This window comes from Salmo trutta, chromosome 4 (assembly GCF_901001165.1).
Source record: "Salmo trutta chromosome 4, fSalTru1.1, whole genome shotgun sequence".
Taxonomy (NCBI): domain Eukaryota; kingdom Metazoa; phylum Chordata; class Actinopteri; order Salmoniformes; family Salmonidae; genus Salmo; species Salmo trutta.
This window is the reverse complement of record NC_042960.1, coordinates 14,223,497-14,242,964: the sequence shown is the minus strand read 5'-3', so window position 1 is coordinate 14,242,964 and position 19,468 is coordinate 14,223,497. Positions and strand designations below refer to the sequence as shown.

General features: G+C 44.9%; 1 protein-coding gene across 5 annotated transcripts in view; it reads right to left on the bottom strand.

Annotated features, from left to right (window-relative positions):
- Positions 1 to 373: 373 nt before the first annotated feature.
- Positions 374 to 19,468, bottom strand: part of LOC115191837 (ATP-binding cassette sub-family A member 1) — a 40,912-nt gene continuing 21,817 nt past the window's right edge. For 2 of the 5 annotated variants that reach the window (XM_029749793.1, XM_029749792.1), the window contains 37 exons: positions 18,953 to 19,147; positions 17,662 to 17,870; positions 17,234 to 17,410; positions 16,641 to 16,863; positions 16,302 to 16,523; positions 15,878 to 16,082; positions 15,548 to 15,655; positions 15,244 to 15,418; positions 14,735 to 14,866; positions 14,384 to 14,523; positions 14,136 to 14,273; positions 13,577 to 13,848; positions 13,233 to 13,305; positions 12,829 to 13,031; positions 12,609 to 12,666; positions 12,373 to 12,489; positions 11,875 to 12,023; positions 11,479 to 11,603; positions 11,113 to 11,199; positions 10,774 to 10,963; positions 10,564 to 10,658; positions 10,412 to 10,444; positions 10,169 to 10,274; positions 9,771 to 9,845; positions 9,047 to 9,216; positions 8,428 to 8,605; positions 7,531 to 7,646; positions 7,001 to 7,145; positions 6,497 to 6,620; positions 6,196 to 6,325; positions 5,840 to 6,023; positions 5,113 to 5,219; positions 4,727 to 4,868; positions 4,025 to 4,159; positions 3,473 to 3,669; positions 3,102 to 3,345; positions 374 to 2,834 (listed from right to left, as the gene is read on the bottom strand). In XM_029749793.1, the coding sequence (XP_029605653.1) occupies positions 2,691 to 2,834; positions 3,102 to 3,345; positions 3,473 to 3,669; positions 4,025 to 4,159; positions 4,727 to 4,868; positions 5,113 to 5,219; positions 5,840 to 6,023; positions 6,196 to 6,325; positions 6,497 to 6,620; positions 7,001 to 7,145; positions 7,531 to 7,646; positions 8,428 to 8,605; positions 9,047 to 9,216; positions 9,771 to 9,845; positions 10,169 to 10,274; positions 10,412 to 10,444; positions 10,564 to 10,658; positions 10,774 to 10,963; positions 11,113 to 11,199; positions 11,479 to 11,603; positions 11,875 to 12,023; positions 12,373 to 12,489; positions 12,609 to 12,666; positions 12,829 to 13,031; positions 13,233 to 13,305; positions 13,577 to 13,848; positions 14,136 to 14,273; positions 14,384 to 14,523; positions 14,735 to 14,866; positions 15,244 to 15,418; positions 15,548 to 15,655; positions 15,878 to 16,082; positions 16,302 to 16,523; positions 16,641 to 16,863; positions 17,234 to 17,410; positions 17,662 to 17,870; positions 18,953 to 19,147 (5,523 nt within the window). In that variant the 3' untranslated portion in view covers positions 374 to 2,690. The remainder of the gene's footprint in view (positions 2,835 to 3,101; positions 3,346 to 3,472; positions 3,670 to 4,024; positions 4,160 to 4,726; positions 4,869 to 5,112; positions 5,220 to 5,839; positions 6,024 to 6,195; positions 6,326 to 6,496; positions 6,621 to 7,000; positions 7,146 to 7,530; positions 7,647 to 8,427; positions 8,606 to 9,046; positions 9,217 to 9,770; positions 9,846 to 10,168; positions 10,275 to 10,411; positions 10,445 to 10,563; positions 10,659 to 10,773; positions 10,964 to 11,112; positions 11,200 to 11,478; positions 11,604 to 11,874; positions 12,024 to 12,372; positions 12,490 to 12,608; positions 12,667 to 12,828; positions 13,032 to 13,232; positions 13,306 to 13,576; positions 13,849 to 14,135; positions 14,274 to 14,383; positions 14,524 to 14,734; positions 14,867 to 15,243; positions 15,419 to 15,547; positions 15,656 to 15,877; positions 16,083 to 16,301; positions 16,524 to 16,640; positions 16,864 to 17,233; positions 17,411 to 17,661; positions 17,871 to 18,952; positions 19,148 to 19,468) is intronic. The other 3 variants (XM_029749794.1, XM_029749795.1, XM_029749796.1) reach the window with 3 other exon arrangements.

Sequence of the window (19,468 nt, the reverse complement as noted above, 5' to 3'; positions counted from 1 at the left end):
ATTATCACTGTTTTGTTTGACTTCAGTGAAGCTTTTGACATTATCAATCAATCTGCTGCCGAAACGATGTATTTGTTATGGTTTTACATCCTCTGCCGCAGCTAGACAGCCTGCTGTTAGGGTGAGACATGTATATAGGATATCAATCATCTTTGGTAGAAGGGAAAAGTTGTAAACGGCAGAAATGGTGCCGCCTGTTGTTAACATGAAGTTGTTTTGACTTGAATTATTGTAGAAATAAGGGCAAACTATAAGTCATGTATTTTAGAAAGGATTTGGAAAACAGTTTACCTTAAAGAGATCTAGAATTGATCATGATGAAGACAAGATAATAGTGGTAAGATTTTTTTTTTAAAGCAGACAAACAACTATCTTCAAAATGTATCAATTTTTATTCATGTACATAAGTACTGTACACAACAAATAACAGACACAAACAACCTTTTTAATACGTCAAATGTAAACATATAATCAACACAAGAAAATAACTACCATGGTACAGTCGGACACTTTCTCCTCCAAATAGTTTTTTTTTTCTCTTCTTTTTTTTGTCATGGAACAAACAAAATGCATTGTAGTTCCAGGTGTGTCTTCTGAAATCTGGGGCTATTCCAGTGTAAATCCTGTACTGTGTAGATTAGAATACATAGAAAACTTCTATAAAGTGCTAGGAGGCGTCCACATCACATCTTTGTGTAATCAGCTATTCTGTCCGCATGAACGTAGTATTCATCGTAACGTAACCAAAACGGTGGCACTTTATTGGTCTGGTCCCTCTCAATTCGACTGGTGTTCGACTGTTGCCTTTTATCGTGTTTGTTTGGCCCTAAGTTTGTATGTTTATATGGCAGACTGCTGGTGTAACTATGGCAGAAGTGTTGTTTGTCAGTAAATACAACAGTGGGAGTTACAGAAGAGGGGGGTGTACATTTGGGGTCAGGAATAATAATGCACAAGAAGGACCGCGGCAACGGCAACAGGATGTAAAATGATGATTGGATCGTTTGTGAGCAACACGTGAGACCCAGCCTCCATGTGTAGCCACGTGCTCGGCGAAAAACTCCAAAGATGGTGGCTGAACTACAGGAAGTCAGCTGTTCAAGGAAAAAGACAAGTAAAAGTGTACAAATAAGCCGCCCGCCCCCCTGACTCAACCTCAACACAACGTTGACTCAACGTTTTGGCACTGGTGACAGTGTTTACTGAACGACACATCATATATATATATATATATATATACACACATATAGAATATATATATATATACACATATAGAATATATGTGTATATATATATACACATATATATTCTATATTGAAGATATAGCTCACCCATGTCTGTTCTCCTGTCACTGTTTACCTGTGACTTCACAATACATATATAAATGAAGAAGAAGAAAAAAAATGAATACGCAGTCACATTTCTCCCGTGGTCATGTTAGTAATACCGCTTTTTAACACAGAATCTTGAAGCCTGCTGGGGGGAAAACCCCAGTAGGTTGTCCAACAACAACAGCCAATCTCTTTAGTCCATTATGCCTGTCTTAGAGGGTTTATGCTTTGGCACACATACCGTACAGGTCCTATCTACGCTATTTAGAAAAGCATGAAATTTAGTTCCATCCTCACACTTCAGAAAACCTGTCACAAATGTCAGACGGATGATTGTTAGCTAATAAACAACTGTTGTCATTATTAGACTGCACATTCACATACAGAAGTACAGAAATTGACGCCTCACTGCCATAGTACAGTACATTTAAAGCAGTAATCTGACAATAAGGTCTCTCTGACATCCCTTCAGGGTTCTAAAGAAGCTCCGGTCTTTTTGCTTTGTCATTCCAGAACATTCCATGGCCTCTCTTTTGGAGTGTTAACATTATCTCCACCATGATTGCAGGCACTGTGCTGGGCGTCATGACAACAAAGACAAAACATTAATCTTTAAAAAAAAAAATACAACAAACACCATTAGGTTCCATTTTTTCAGATACAAAACTAAATTGATCAATATACTGTATTCAAAATGTATTTTATTTGGGATTGGACTGTCGTTGGAATTGATTCTTGTTCTTCCGGTTCATAAAAAAAAAAGTACTTCTCATGGTAACAAAGCGAGGGAGAGAAAATAGACGTTGAATCAAAATGACTGTCGGTTGGCAGTGAGCGAGTTGATTGGAACTTCTTTTTACATTGTCGAGCGTGTCGCTGATCCAGGTCAAGTGAGCACACAGAAACTGTGTACTCTTAATGCTCTAACTGGGGTACAACTTTGAAGTATAGTCAAGTCTTTCAGTCTTTTCAATCTAGCTAACGAGGGCCACAAGGCTGTTCCTCGGAGAACACTTCATGGGATTGTGTCATCTTTGTTGATTTGCATTGATTTGCATTGCGTTTCAGTGTTGAACTTCTGCCGCTTGTTCTCGTGTCGCCCTACAAAGAACGCTAACGCTGGGCAGTCCACTGAGAAAGAATTAAAAGAACGCTACAATAAAGTAGAAAACCCTCCTCTCCAGAATGACCCGTCTACAGGCGCCTCAGCAGTTCATCTGGGAGGGGGATAGGAACAGACACAGGGTTCGTCCAAAATGGCACCCTATACCCAACACAGCGCACTTTTTTGACCTGGCTCTGGTCGAAGGTAGCGCACTACGTAGGGAATAGAGTTCCACTTCAGGTGCAGCCTTGGATTCACACACAGCTCTCCCTGGCCTTCTCGTCTGTGAGGAAAGACTTGAGCTGAGTAATGTCCACTGCCACCGCGTCTCTCTTGTGCACGGAAATGTCTTTTAAGTGGTCCTCGTCACTTTGGTCCTTGGCGAAATTGACAAACACCTGAAGACAAGAGAACACACACAGACCAGATGAATCAGTGTGCTATGCAAGCAACGGTTGTTTCATTTGTATTTTGGTTTAAATGTTTTTATTTTTATTGTTCTATTTTGTATTGGCAATGAAACACTCATTTCATCTAAACCTATGCAAGACCCCCTCGAAAAACAACAACTTTATTTCAATAAAAAAAAAAGTATAATAAAATAATAATTGCTACGATAATCAAAATGGCCGACGACAACGTTTTCAACCAGCCTCAGTGCTTACTTGGTCTAGTGTTGTCTGGGAAACGGAGTAGTCCTCAATGTGCAGCCACTCCTTGTTCTTGGCCAGGATGCTGAAGATGCGTGCCAGGGAGGTTTTGGAGGAGGACAGCTGATACTGCAGCATGTTCCTGTGCTTCTCCTTCAGAGTGCTGCCTGGAAGCTCCTTCTCAATAAACTCCATCACCGGCCTCAGGTCCGGGTCTGGTCCTGCCACCCGGAGGATGATGGTGTAGCCATCCCCAAATCTGAATGAGGAAACGCATAGGGATGATTAGCGTTGGCTCAATGTTGATCCAAAATGGCCACAGTGCTTCTTCACCAATGTAGTGATTCACTACTGAACATCCCATCTCTCCCTCTCTCCTTTCTTACCTGTTCTTTAAGTGCTGTACGCTGCCCAGGCAGCGGAACCTCCCATTGACCATGATGGCCATCCGCGTACACAGGGCCTCACACTCCTCCATACTGTGCGAGGTGAGAACCACCGATCGCCCCTCCTTGACGATACTGAGAATGCAGTTCCACAGAGCCCGCCTGGCCTTGGGGTCCATACCAGTGGTGGGCTCGTCCTGTCAGTCACAAAGAAGAACAACACCACAGCCTGGTCAGACTAGGCCCAGGAACAAGTTGGTGTAGGAAACAACATCCTCTAGCGCCTGGTCTATTGTTGACATCCTCAATGGAGAGATTGGTTTCTAGGTTATAGGTTAGGCTGGGAGTTTTTCCAACTGACCATGATGTGATCAGGAAAAACTCTGCGCCCTAGATACTGTAATAGCTATTGAACTTGAATTTAAAAGGTTGGTCCAGTTCACACACATTGCTATACTGTAACGTACCATGACTGAATAACATTATAACAACGTTTGGGTATATAAACAAATGATTAGTTAGTTAAAAGGCTCATAAAGTAGGCCTACTCACCAGGAAGACCACCGGGGGACCACCGATCAGTGCCATGGCCGTGGAGAGTTTCCTCATGTTCCCTCCACTGTAGCTCCCTGCTGCCTTGTCCACATACTTGATCAGGCCTAGTTTACGGATGCCCCACTCTGCCACCTGGACCAGAGAGAGAGAGAGAGAGAGAGAGAGAGGTGCCAAAGACATGATTAGACTAACAAGATAACAAGATCACATACTATAGCCCACCAGGGCTGGGGTCAATCCCATCTTACTTCAGTCAATTCAGGAAGTAAACCGAAACAACCTGTCCTTAAAACAACAACCCGCCCTTCAAACAACAACCCGCCCTTCAAACAACAACCCGCCCTTCAAACAACAACCCGCCCTTCAAACAACAACCCGCCCTTCAAACAACAACCCGCCCTTCAAACAACAACCCGCCCTTCAAACAACAACCCGCCCTTAAAACAACAACCCGCCCTTCAAACAACAACCCGCCCTTAAAACAACAACCCGTCCATAAAACAACAAATTGTCCATAAAACAAAAACATGTCCTTAAAACAATTACCTGCCCTTAAAATGGACCAACAAAAAGGCAGAGACAAGGTCTCCAAATAAAGAGCATGACATAGTTACCTGTCCTTTGACAGGGCACAAAATGTCACGGTTGTAAGAATGTTATTTTTTTTGTCAAGGGGATAACACACGGACACACGCTCACCTCACACACTTCCTTCTCGGGAACCCCCCTCAGGATGGCGTAGAACTCAAGGTGCTCCCTGCCAGTCAGCAGGTCGTTGATAGCATCAAACTGAGGGCAGTAGCCCATGTTCTGGTGCACCTCGTTTATCTCCGTCAACACACTGGTGGACCACACAGTGACACAATGTCAGTCACAACAGCACACACCTCCAAATTATTTAAGACTCCGTTCACAGTACGTATTTCAAGACGTTGCAAGACTATTGCGATGTACAATGGTCATGGAAGCTTCAGTGTGAACAAGGTCTTAGAGGCTATACTGTAAAATACGGTACCTGTATACTGTATAAATCCCGTAATAACAATTTGTTCAGCTTGTTTAATTATCTTTACTATCCTTCTCACCTCTTTCCCGCCAGGTAAGCTTCTCCACTCGTGACTATTGAGTCTCCAGTCAGCATCTTGAAGGTGCTCGTCTTTCCTGCTCCGTTGACTCCAAGCAGACCAAAACACTGGAGAGAGAGAGAGAGAGGAGAGAAGAGTTTCACTGGACTGAACCACCAACAGGATATGGAAAGGGGAGAATCTATGGGCAGGGCCAGCAACTTTTCCTGACCATCTGACCTGACCAGTAAAGCTAGTCTATTGTAGACCAATGATCAGGTAAGGTCATGTGACCAGGAAAACTAGTCTAATGGAGTCTAATGGTCGTGTGACCAGGAAAACTAATCTAATGGAGTCTAATGGTCGTGTGACCAGGAAAACTAATCTAATGGAGTCTAATGGTCGTGTGACCAGGAAAACTAATCTAATGGAGTCTAATGGTCGTGTGACCAGGAAAACTAATCTAATGGATACAATGGTCGTGTGACCAGGAAAACTAATCTAATGGAGTCTAATGGTCGTGTGACCAGGAAAACTAATCTAATGGAGTCTAATGGTCGTGTGACCAGGAAAACTAGTCTAATGGAGTCTAATGGTCGTGTGACCAGGAAAACTAATCTAATGGAGTCTAATGGTCGTGTGACCAGGAAAACTAATCTAATGGAGACTAATGAGCAGGTGAGGTCATATGGCCAGGAAAAACTCCCGTCCCTATCTATGCTGTACAGTGGTAGCAGAGCCAGCTCACCTCTCCAGGAGGAATTCCCACACAAAGACGATCCACTGCTGGTTTCTGTTTTCTATTGTACACCTTGGTCAGCTGCTTGAGTTCCAGAATGTCAGACTGTCCCCCTCCTCCCAGAATCCTTTGCCTCTCTCTGGCCACGTCTTCATCCTCCTCACCGATAGGTTTCTGGTCGGTGCGCAAAGATCTGAGACATCCAATCAGATCAGGGAGGATATTTACAGCAGATCATTATGAATGCAAAATCTTTTACCGACTTGACAATTTTCATTTGTATTATTTTTTAAATAGAAAGTGGATAAAGGACACAACAAAAGAGTCAGATTAATCTGTCCAATGAAATGCGAGGCCACGCCTACCTGGCCTTGATACAGAAGCGGTATTGGATGAGCACGGTGATAGTGAAGAACACCACGCCCTGCACAGCCATGGCGAACAGGTTCTTGCCCACCATGTCCCACGCCAGAGGGGAACGGAACCGGTTCTCACCTTGAACCAATGGAAGGAACAGATGATTGGTCAAGAAACAGAAGCACAGCCCTGACAAATTTACAATAATAATAATAACAAAAACATTAAATCACAAACTTGATTCATTGACATTACTTTTTTGTCCTAACGTAATAAACGACCTATGACCTATGACCTGAGCCTACTTACCAAACCTCTCCAGAGCGTCGGCCATGGCCTGGTTCTTCACCATGTCGATGAGGCCTCGGCCCAGACAGAAGTGAGGGAAGATCAGGAACACGTTCTTCAGGATGTCGTTGATCCCTCCGATCTCCTGTTGTCACGTAGTAGAACAACACACAATCAGTCAAATCAAATCAAATTTATTTATATAGCCCTTCTTACATCAGCTGATATCTCAAAGTGCTGTACAGAAACCCAGCCTAAAACCCCAAACAGCAAGCAATGCCGGTGTAGAAGCAGTCAAGCTGTCACATGTATTTCTAAAGTCCCAATTTCATTCAATTCACTTTAAATCTTGTAATAAAATAAGTGCTGAATTGTAACAGTGTGTCACACGGATAAAAAGCATTTCCACAGGGATCTTTCATTTCTGCGGTATGGGTCCACCTAATGACTTTCACAAGTTCTATGAAGCCCTATTAAGTCACTATGAAGTTTAACGAAGCCCTTATGAAGTCTTGTTGTACGCACGTTGCTGCCGAAGAGCTCGAGGACGAAGGTGGAGACGCTGCCGTTGATGCCGATGAGGATGTTGACGGAGGTGAGCACCACGTAGGCCGTGCTGGGGATCTTGAAGAAGAAGGACGCCGGGTACATCAGGGGCGTGATGGACCACCTAGGAGCAGACATCAAAAAGGAAGTCAGAACAGGTACGTTGTAGCTCCCAATCGTATACAGACGCAGCCTTGCATCGCTAGGACATATGGTGTGTGAGGGACGTAGTTTGTCTGCGACATATCCGAGTGTGCGACATATGTGCCTGCACGTGTTTTCTGCGTGTGTGTGCGCTTCTGCCTGTGTGTGTGCGTGGTGTGTGTTTCTGCGTGTGGTGTGTGTTTCTGCATGTGTTTGTGTGTGGTGGGTGTTTCTGCATCTGTGTGCTTCTGCCTGTGTGTGTGTGGTGGGTGTTTCTGCATCTGTGTGTTTCTGCATGTGTTTGTGTGTGGTGGGTGTTTCTGCATCTGTGTGCCTCTGTGTGTGTGTATGTGTGTGTCCCTCACCCATAGAGCAGCAGCAGCAGGGCCAGTACAGGCAGGTTGGTGGAGGAGACGTAGGCGTCTTGTTGGAAGCAGATGAAGATGATGATGACCAGAGTAGCAGGGACGATGTAGTTACACTGGAACATACAGGAAGAGGCCAGGACATTCAGGACTTTCTCATACAGTCACATACCATTTCAGGGTAAAGGAAGATGCTGCGTACAGTCCAGATACAGAGCTATCCCAATGAGTTGACTTAAAACAGCGGAGAATATGTGTTTGGGACATTTCCATGGTGTCTCAAGTCATTTGAATTTTTTATAAAAGTCTAATATACAGTTATTGAAAGTCACATCGCGTGTACAGTCTTCACATTATGCTGCCTTCAAATGACATCTAAATGGGGTGTACGTTCACTAGTCACTGTGAACTAATATATATGGTATACTGTATATCCACACTGACCTCCCTACACTCTTAGAACTTAACATTCTCTGGCCGTCGCCATAGGAGAAGCCTTTTTGGTTCCAGGCCAGTGGAGGCTGCTGAGAGGAGGACGGCTCATAATAATGTCTGGAAGGGAGTCAATGGAATGGCATCAACCACATGGAAACAACGTCTTTGATGCCATTCCATTGACTCCATTCCAGCCATCATTATGAGCCGTCCTCCGACTCAGCAGCCTCCAACATTTTGGGTTCCATGTAGAACCCTCTGTGGAAAAGGTTCTACATGGAACCCAAAAAAGGTTCTACATGGAACCAAAAAGGGTTCTTTAAATGGTTTTCCTATGGGGACAGCCAAATAACCCTTAAAGGTTCTAGATAGAACCCTTAAAGTTTCTAGATAGAACCCTTAAAGGTTTTAGATAGGGAAAAAAAAGATTCTAAGAGTGCAGGATGAGATGAGAAGACTTACCATGTCCCAGATGAAGTTGGACAGCCAATAGAGGAAGGGATGCACACCACTGATGAACTGCATGTGCTTGGCCTTGTTGACTCTCTCCTGAATGAGGAAGACTACGAAGCTGGCCGGGACGAAAGACATGGCGAAGATCACGCAGATGGACACCAGCACGTCCACAGAGGTGGTCATCCTGGAGGGAGCATGCAGAGGGAAAATATGGTTCTGAGTCATACATAGAGCAAGTTATAAAGCATTATGCCTGGATGCTTTAAGTAAAGTGTTGCCATGCTTTTTTTTTATTAAAAAAAGAAATAGTAATTAGGTTGGTACTTATATTTGTTCTATTTCACACACACGGTGTGTCTATGTGCATGTGTGATTTGGAAATGTGTTTTTTTGCGTATCCCAACTCTCTCTGATTCACCCCCCCATTGAGCAATTAGGATTAAGTGCCTTGCTCAAGGGCCCATCAACAGATGTTTCACCTTGTCGGCTCTGCGATTCGAACTAGAGACCTTTCAACGACTATAAGGAGTTGCATTGTCATACTGTATATTTCTTCCAATCCATGTTATTGATAGATGAGAAATGTATTTAATGGAAGAATTTGAGTTGTCGACTAGGTACTTACAGTGCGACCTGGGACAGTTGCTCCTTGGTGAGGTTGAGTGGGTGGTTGAAAGCACGGATGCCATACTTGCTGGAGTCCTGGCCGGCGGGCAGGCTGGCGCGCAGGATTCCGTTGTTCATCACGTTCAGGAAAGACCCGATGCTGTGCCACCCCTTGTTGTTGAACCAGATCTGGATGGGGTCAGAGGTTACAGGACAGAGGTTAGGAGGGAGGAGCTATTAAAACAGAGGAAGGAAGAAGTGTTTTTGTGAGGCCTTAAAATGGCGGAAGCGATAAATGCGAAAACTGACTAAGCAAACACACAAAGGCCTCATCTTCCGCTTCTTGGTAGAATAACGGAAGTGATGATGAGTGACTTTAGGTTCTAGAACAAAAGGTCTTTGGTCTGGATATAATCAACATCGTTCAAGTTCCCTGAAAAACAGTGTGAGCGTTTCCTCTTCGTTCCTCAAGTCTCATTTCCTGGTCATGGCATTTCCGTCGGTCTGAACTTGCTCATTAAGGTCAAAGTGCAGTCGTAGCAATTTTAAAAGCTTTTCAGCTGTGTAAGCATAAAAATCTACTGTGTTGGGTCTGAAACAATGTTCCCACAGTGAAAGCGGCACGAAGTTCAACATGTGATTAAATGAATCACTGTGCAATCTAAATTGTGCAACAAAAGACCTGCAGTTGAACCCTACATTTATACGAGTGTGGAAAATTTGCACCAAAGCACTAAACTAACCTTGACATTGTTCTTAGTGTCCAGTCCCTGGATAAAACTGGATAAGCTGGCAAGGAAACGGTCAGCAGCAGTCCCCTATACAGAGAAAGACCGCAAGACCCAGTTTAGTACGCAAGCTAACCCTAACAACATTAAATGCCAACATTTAAACAAATAGCAAGTATTGGTAATCATAGAAATGTAATTGTTAGAAGGGACAAAGCCCCTCAGACCCTGATCATTTGAGTGAAACACTCATGAGTACACTCAATATGGCCGCCGTTACACGAACAGAACCTGGACTTGAACGTCCATTCTAGCCATTCTATTTCTATGTTGATAATACTGTACAGTACATTACAGTGGCATTGTTCCAGGGTAAGTATAGGGGATATTAAGTATGTAATGGTAAGGCTTACTCTTTCCAGGTGGAAGCGTTGTCTGATCTCAGAGATGGCCTGATCAATATCATCACCTGGTGGGAGGTGCTGAGTGTTCCTAGCGCCCAATGAGAATCCACCATATCTGCATAAAAAAAACCACAATTGCATATTATTGAATAACGTGGTACAGAACGTTCTCAGACCACTACTGATGCCTATGGCACGTTCTAAAGACCTACAGTGTATTTAGCATTGAGAGATTGACACCTGCCAGTTTACCTGAATTCATTGACCGAGATTTTGTTCTTCAAACTGTGAAAAGACACCATGTACAGTATTAACATAATGTTCCACCTCCTTTTTCATTGAAATCAAATGGAGCATTAAAATAAACATCTACATTTGTAATAAAATAATATAATCAATTATACCTTTTCCCGATAATCTGAGCATAGGTTTTGACCAGGTAATCTGAGATATTTCTGCCAGTCAGATTTTGCAGGGTACCTTTGTCACTGATTTTCACCTGAAGAGAAAGAAAGAACGAGATTAAACTTTTGTGGATACTACATTATCTGCATTTCTGTGTGTGTGTGTGTGTGTGTGTGTGTGTGTGTGTGTGTTTTCTCATGCGTGTGTACCTGTGGAGGAGGCAGACCACCAGCTCCCGCTGGGCATTCAGGAAGCATCTTCTTGCGTCCTTCACAGCTGCACTCACACAGAGGAGAGGGGTTTTCCATACTCCAGTTGCCATTCATAAAGATGTCCCTCACACTCTCCGGTACCTCAGGAACGGCCCACTCATCATCCAACGTGTTGCAAGGAATATGACTGTTGAGAGAGCGAGAAAGTTATAATCACTCTTCAAAGCGACAAGTATTTAACTATCAACTCTTTTACAACCAGTGAATATCGATACTGTAGTTTAGCCGAACTGTATTTGGTTAGTTTTGGTTAGTACGGGGGGGGGTCAGACTTACAGTGAGTTGCAGCGCGAACCAAAGCCGTCGTAGTTTGTCAGGGCACCCAACAGCTTGTTAGTGTCTGCATCCCCAGGGGCGTCGTTGCTGCAACGAGATAATATTGTACCATCGTCAAGGAAACAGACACGGCACTACTTCTTACAACCCAACGGGTGACCTTCATCGTATACGTTTCCGTAACATCATTTCTCTACGTAAGAAACACTGTACTTTGATTTTTGATCTTTGATTTCCAGGCTTTCTAACCTCGGGTTCAAATAACTGAGTGAATGTGAGAAGTATCTACATATTCAAAGATGTATGAAAACAAATAAACATTCTGTTGGCACTAATATCGCTCCATAAAGTTGGCGTTGGTCGTACCTGATGAAGGTGAACTGTTCTTCATACATGCCGGGCTCCAGCTCCAGGCTGGGATACTTTCCAAACGGAGGGACGATGAGACTGAAGACGAGGGCGATGCACACAAACACAGCAGGAAGAACGATCTGAAACCAACACAGGACAAGGCTACGTTTACAACAGGAACTGATATTTGAAGTTGAAGATCTACTTCGCTACCAAATGAAGGGGTTCCAAGGTAAACACGGCAATTACCCACAATGCCAGTAAAAATATGGTATAAACTTGCGCAGTACAATAGATGCACCAATGCTGCACCATTGCTAGATCATGTAATGATGATGAATTAAAATGTAACACTTAACAACTTTGATCAACTTTGATTTTATTTGTAATGCCCTGATGAGTCCAGTTTACCTGAGCGAAGAAGCCTTTCCTGGAGCGCCGGGCATACAGGAAGCGTTTCCATATCAACGCCACAAACTGCTGTCTAATCAGACGCCAGCCTTTGACCTGGTACGAGCCTTTACCATCCGAGCCTCCCAGCCAGTCCGTCTCACGAGATTCTGGGGCAGGAAGAGGAGAAAGGGAATGAGCCTCAAGTGTTCAAGGGTTTCCACTAGTTACCACAGCCACAATGTCAAAATATCGCAAAAATGAAGAAAATGTTTCATATAAGGTTAGGGTTAGGTTTAAAATCACATTTTAAGAAGAGAAATTGTAGAAATAGGCAGGGTTTATGACTTTGTGGCTGGGGTAACTAGTGACGACCGTGTTCAAGGGCAAAATGCACGAATATGATGCTTTAAAATGAGATGAGATCCTTTTAGTGAATTAACGGTCGAAACGAAGAGCGCTCCGTTCCGACGGAACATGAGAGGAGTGAAGTGATGGTTCACGGGTAATACATGGTACCTGGGTCACCTTCTGAGTCGTTGAAGTCGAAAGCGTCATCCTCGGTGAAGGGTTTCAGACAGCTCTGGTGGTCTCCGAACGCGTGTCTGCGGTGCCTGCGAGCCGGGATGGCGCCATCTGAATGAAAGGCGACATAGACGAGGTTGAGTCACAGAATGATAACAAGTAACGGAACACTAATAAATGAAGTATTTGCTATAAAGGGGTTTCAATGGGGTAGTATGATAATGTCTCACCAGAGTTGGGAAGTTCAGCAGCGTCCACTCCACTGTCCTCTGCTACCTTCAGGAAAATCTACAAAAATGTATTATAAATATGTTTTTTTTTTATAAAAGAACCAAAGTCAACATACATGCATCAAATAATCAACTGCCACAATAACTCACTTATAAGAATATAGCATGTAAATATTTGAAAAAAAATTGTCAAATCCAACTGCTTGGTTATTTGCCGTACCTCTTCCAGGGTGGTGTCTGAGATGCCGTAGCTGGAGATGCCGAGGTCAGACAGGCGGTCGTCGATCTCGTGGAAGAGTTCCACGAAGGCTCCACCTTTGGCCGCCTTGTAGGGCAGAACGTAGGTGAGTTCGTGGCCCAGGTCCTCAACCAGCCTGGCAGCGGGGACGTGCTTGAAGATCACATTGGAGATCATGGTTACGTCTAAGAGGAGGATAAGGATCAAAAGGATTATCGTCAGCATCATTATCGTCAGCATCATGTTATTGTTATCCAAAAAAGGATGAGTACCAAACGGTTTAAATGATCATTTATTGTTCCTTTCTGATCAAATTGAAAAGGGTACAATAAAACGACCCCTCTATAGGGATCAAAGTGTGGCCGTAAGGCATTTTTCTGACTTACCAATAGTTGTGGCTTCACTCTCAGGTTCACTACCCAGTCCAGCATCAGAGCTGCTCTCAGAAACACTGTCCCCCTGCAGAGAGAAAAACAACACTGGTTAATCTAACTGAGATAAATTCTCTTTAGCAAAAGGTGCATTTATATTTGTCTGACACAGGGCGATTAACTTGGTTATTATGTGAATTAAAGATCAGAGCAGTCTAGCTGTGAGAAGAATTCAATTTCTGCCATTTCTCATAACTGTGATGTCTTTAAATCTACCTTTAAAAGTGAGTACCGTAGTTTTATATGTGTCGGGATCTGGGGGATTTTCGTCCCTTCATCCCGGATGTATTTCAATCTACCTTTAGGACTGTGAGGGCCTGAGGTTGCGGCTGAGGGAGGCCCACCTTCTTGCTGTAGGAGACAGAGCTGCTGCTGGAGGAGTTCCTACAGGAGCTGAGGGTCAGGTCCAAGTCTCTCTTCACCAGGGTCAGGTAGTAGCCCGTCCCCAGCTGGGTCTTCAGGAACAGGGAGGAGCCCACGCAGCACAGCTTGCCGTGGGAGATGATGGCGATGCGGTCGCCCAAGATGTCCGCCTCATCCATGTGGTGAGTTGAGAGGATGATGGTGCGGCCTGAGGGGTGAGGAGAGGGGCGAGAGAAAGAGCGAGAGGGGGAGAGAGTGAGAGGGAGCGAGAGGGGGGGGGGGGGGAGCGATTGAGGGGGGAAGAGAGAACCAGGGGACTGTGTTAAGAACCAAGAGGAGGACATTAGATTGGATATAAAGCTAGCCGTTAGCCTATTTACACAATCATTTGCCTGTTTTCCATACACATTTGTTTCAGAGCAATTGTTTGCATAATGACAGTCTCACTCCTCCAACACAGAAGAAATAGTAAAAATTCTATGCACAGTTCGTTACCTGCACGATACTTCAGAAGCAGGTCCCAAATGCCCCGGCGTGCGTAAGGGTCGACTCCAGCAGTGGGTTCATCCAGGATCACGACCTTTGACCCTCCAACGAACGCCAACGCCACTGACAGTTTCCTCTGCATGCCCCCTGAGACCAAAACAAACAGGGTCGATCAGCTTCAATTATTCTCAGCAATACTACTATTTTTAACAACAGCTGATATAGTTGTTATATCGACAGGAAGGAGAACCACTTACCGGACAGCGTGTTGCTACGACACTGGCGTTTGTGAGGCAGGCCAATGTCGTTGACGATCTGCTCCATCTCAGCCTTCACCTTCTCCTCAGACAGACCCTTCAGACGGGCATAGAACCAGATGTGCTCCTCCACCGTCAGCCTGGGGCAGAGGAGGAGGAAGAGGAGGAAAAGGATGAAGATACGAGGGCAAGAAACAGATACAGTCAGTCATAAACAGCTACAATTGTATTATGCGAATTAACTGGAGTTAGGACTGCTAGTCATTTTGTTATAATTGAACGAGTAAAGTACTAAAACTGTCAACCCCAGGGAGTATGTGTTAGAGTCATAGTACAGTAGCGATGACTTACATGCTGAAGAGAACGTTGTGCTGAGGGCAGACGCCCAGGTTCTGTCGGATGGCGCTGAGCTCCGAGCGGATGTCCTTGCCCAGGATGTAGGCGGTGCCAGAGGTGGGCGGGAACAGACCCGTCAGGATGGACCTATCAGAACACACAACCGTACCTGTCAATTAACACCATTTAACTCAACACAGTTTAGTTTCACACATTTCCTATGGACACATATTGCATCGGACTGTTGTATTTTCAACGTGTCCAAATGTTTTAATTGTATCTGTCCCGACGTTAAGAACGATCCAAGCAAAAGATTGCCCTTACACACAAATTCATTTCAGCTGTTTAAAAGGTCTCGATTGATAAAAGGTATATAAACCCCATAAGCCGTCCTGCCAAAGCTCTGTGAACCGTGGCACATTGAAGCATATGATTGGTCTAGTTATGTAAGGGATCGAGGGGATTGGATGCAGGTTTTAAAGAAAACGCCCCTCAAGATTAAGCTCTTTGATCCTAGGCCTTACATGGTGGTGGTCTTGCCGGCTCCGTTGTGCCCCAGGAAGGAGGTGATCTGCCCCTCGTAGAAACCCAGGGTCAACCCGTCTACAGCCAGCTTGTTGCCATGGCTATATACTTTCACTAGGTTCTTGATGTAAACACCAGGCTCGATGTGAGACGGCTCCTCTTCGATGCACACAGCTGAGGACGAAACAAGACAAAATTAGCATCTGATACATCTCAAATCAAAATCGCCCAATAAAAAAAAGAAAAGTGTTAAATCCATTTCTAAAAAAAGAGGCGTAAGCAGATTTTCTTTTTTAAATCTACCTTCTGCGTTTCCTTCCTTTCTTTCTTGTATATTCTTCCCTTGTTTCTCTCCACACCAGTAGGACTTGGTGAAGGGGAAGTACCAGGGTCTGGGGATCCCATACTGGCCTAAAGGGGAATACCAGGCATCATACATGACGTGTACAAATACACACTCCTTTATGTACAATATAATATGACGTTTTATAATATGACATTTCTTTTCTGGTCTATTTTATTTGCCTAATACCGTTGGTAGACATAAGAAAATATGTGTAGGTATGCTTGGGAACACATTCAAAAACAATACAGGTTCATCAAACGGCATGGCTTCCTCTGGCTGCTGCTTACCAGGGAAGACAGCCTCGATGTACCAGGTCATGACCCCGTAGAGGAAGGAGTCAAACAGCATGAGACAGATGGAGGTGGTGAGGGAGTAGCTGTCCTCCTCCAAGGGGCTGGACAACAGGTTGGACCACTGGATTCCCACTCCCTGCTCCTCAAACAGGGCAAAGTACTCACAGCCGAACCCAAACGCCACCGGGGACAACAGGCTCTGGAGAAAGACGGGAGAATAGAACACAAGATAGAAAAGAGGATTATGTTTATGACAAAGAACAAACAAAAAAGTGACAAAGTAAATTCAAAACAGTCTTCAGGTCTCGGGCAAGGTAACTCGTCATCACGTGAGAGGGTTTCCCAAACCCATCTCCACTACAAGCCCATTCCAACGTTACCACGACAACAAAAGAGTGTATTAGCGATCTGAACTCACCACAATGACTTTAGCCCCGAAGCCCACGTAGTCCTGCCAGGCCACACAGAGGACATAGGGCAGGTAGAGGGTGAAGTAGATGATTCCTCCGCAGGCCGCCGCCAGGTTGGCACGGGAGAAGATGGTACTGATGAGGAAGCACTGCATGATGGTTACCACAGCAAAGGAAGCCAGGAACAGGAAGACCACGCAAGGGTCGCTGTAGGGAAGCAGGTTCCCCATCTGATTGGGCCAGAGGAGATGGATGAGATTATGAAACATGGTGAATTGTGGGTGCATGTGATTGTGTAAGGGTTCTGTGCGTTCTGTGCGTGTGTGTGTGCCTGCTTCCACACACACCTTGAGTATGACCACCAGCAGCGAGGCGGAGATGAGCAGGGGGATGAGGCTGCTGATGAACCAGCTGAGCCACAGGATGCCGTTGTCCAATCCCATGATCCTCATGGTCTCTTTGAGCCGCGCCTCCTTCTCATAGACCACGCCCTTGATGATGAGGGCCACAGAGTACATCCAGGCCAGGGTCATGAAGAGGGGCATGGAGCGACTCATCACCCGCAGGAACCTGGAGAGGAGGGAGCACGGAGAAATCAGGAAACGCTGAAAACGATTAAAGATACAGCGTACTTTCGCAGGCGGTGTTAACAACTAACCGGAGCTTGTAGCCTTATCTCTATGCTCAAAAATGTCTACTTTTCAGCATGACTCCCTGAGAGGGGGAAAAAAAAGAGCTTTGCTGTCTTGTGTGCTCTGCTATGCTGTGCTGTGCTATTCTGTGCTGAGTTATGCTATGCTGTGCTGTACTATTCTGTGCTGAGTTATGCTATGCTGTGCTGTGCTATGCTACAACATGATATGATATTGTGTTATTCACATATACACTATACTGGCTATAGTACAGCAGCGTGTCTCCGAGTCTCCGCAGCGCTACTTACATATCATCTACGTAGCAGGGGTAAGGCATCTGTTGGATGTAGACTCCAGTCTTCTCCTTGCTGCCCGTCACCGCCCTGACGATGCCCTGTTCTATAACGTCCTGCAGGTAGGAGAAACCACCCCAGATGTAGCGCAGGTCCTCAAAGGGGTCGGCCCGGGGACCAGGGTCCCAGTAACTACAGAGAGACAAGGGTAGAAAGTTAGGAAGACATGTTTATACACTCTATGTTCACGCTTGGCTTCTAATACCTTATTACAACATACTGGACTCTTTCACTTACTAGAATAACTAAAAGCATAAAATACATTCGAAGTCTACAGCAGGGGTTGGCAACCGGCGGCCCACGGGCCAAATACAACCTGCAAGCCAATTTGATTTGGCCAGCCAGAGTTGTCGTAGGAAACATTCTTATGAAATGGATCTTACCCGTCCTTGATCTTGTTGGTGCGCTCCACGTTGTCGATGTCCATGCGGATCTTGTAGTTGACGTTACCCGGCAGGTCAGAACTGTTGCTACGGGCGATGTCCGGGAACACTATCCCAGCCCAGAACTTCTGATTGTCTAGGAGACCCATGGATTTGTTGACCAGTCTTTCCTCATTGGCCACTGGCTCTAGTTTATCCAGGTTCACACACTGTGGAGGATTACGAGAAGAGTTGTCAGGCTTTTAACACACTGTGGAGGGATACGAGAAGTGTTTTCAGGCTAATAACTACTCACTTGATTTCAAATAACTTGTACAAATAAATTACAATTTTGAATGAGTTTCTCATTTTGACAAATGCACATTGAAAAGCATATTTAAATGGCCATTGGCCTTATTTCCAAGGAAGTGTCACGTGTGCTCCCTCTCCGGCTTCTAGGTCACCAGGCTGCTAGTTACGGCGCACTCCTGTCACCAGCGTTCTGCGCATCATGACACTCACCTGGACTCCATCACCTCCTTGATTACCTTCCCTTTATATGTCACTCCCTTTTGGTTGCTTCCCCCAGTCGTCATTGTTTCTGTTTCATGTCGGTGCGCTGTTCATGTTTTTTTGTTTTGTTCATTTATTTATTAAGTGTATTCACTCCCTGAACTTGCATCCCGACTCTCAGCGTACAGCGTTGCAGGAGGAAATGTGTTAAAGTAATAAGCTGCACTAATACCGTATATCATGATTGTGTTATAGGAGCCACGAATACCCTTGCAAAACGCATAAGCTATCAGCATGACTCTTAAAGGTTTTGGCCTCCAGCTTTTTGGGAACAGCGTCACCAAGCCAAGGCCTATTTGGACACGCTAAACTATTTTCAACCCGCACAGTATGTGTCATGAATAATTATCTGGAATGGAAAATCATTCGGTGGTCTAATAGCGTTTAACCTGGCATGGCAACAACAGTCACCCTTTCATTGGGGCCATTAAAATGGATCAGCAATTAGCTACAGAAAGCAGGTTTACGTAAGACACTGACAAACTGACCCAAAGTCTTAAACTGTATCGAATTGATTTGATTTACAAAGGCACGGTAAATGTGATGTTCACGGGAAACCTAACAGAAACCAACCACGGGCTTATTCGGTATCTTACGTCCTTTACCTTGAACTGAGCTGACGGAATTAGATCGGAGTGTAGACTATAGAATGGGGGCCAATTCCACCTACGGTATGCAATTCGCTTATTAGTGTCATCTAAGCGTATAACTGTCCTTGAGAACGGCTGCACACACGCACCTCCATAAAGCGGGAGATGGTCTTGATAGCGTCGTCGGTCTCGTTGAACACCTCTCTCCAGGTGTAGGCCGAGCCGGCGGGACGTTTGTCCTCCGCAGCCTTGGTCAGGAAGCGGGACACGTCCTCCGCCTTCCACTCGGTGCCAGCCAGACGGTCGTTGAAGAAGCGGGCGCTGGCGTTGTTCTGAAGCAGCGTCTAAACAGGGGATAAGGTAACAGACGGATATAGATTCAGATATAGACGCCGTGTTGGTTGCCTGTAGTTGTTTGTGTAGTGTGGAGCTCTCTCATAAGCATTTCCACCAGTTCAAAGACAATAAATGGTCTGAACTGTACATTTTGACGGTTTGTTTTTTGGTTTCCTTCAAATCGTTCATCCATCCTATCCATTAGCCTGTATCTATTATCAGGGGACTCCTATCAATAGCACTCACACCACAAAGCATTATGTAATGATAAGTCAATTACAAGCCATGGTGGTTAACAGCCACATTAGCTGGAAGCCACTAAAAATACC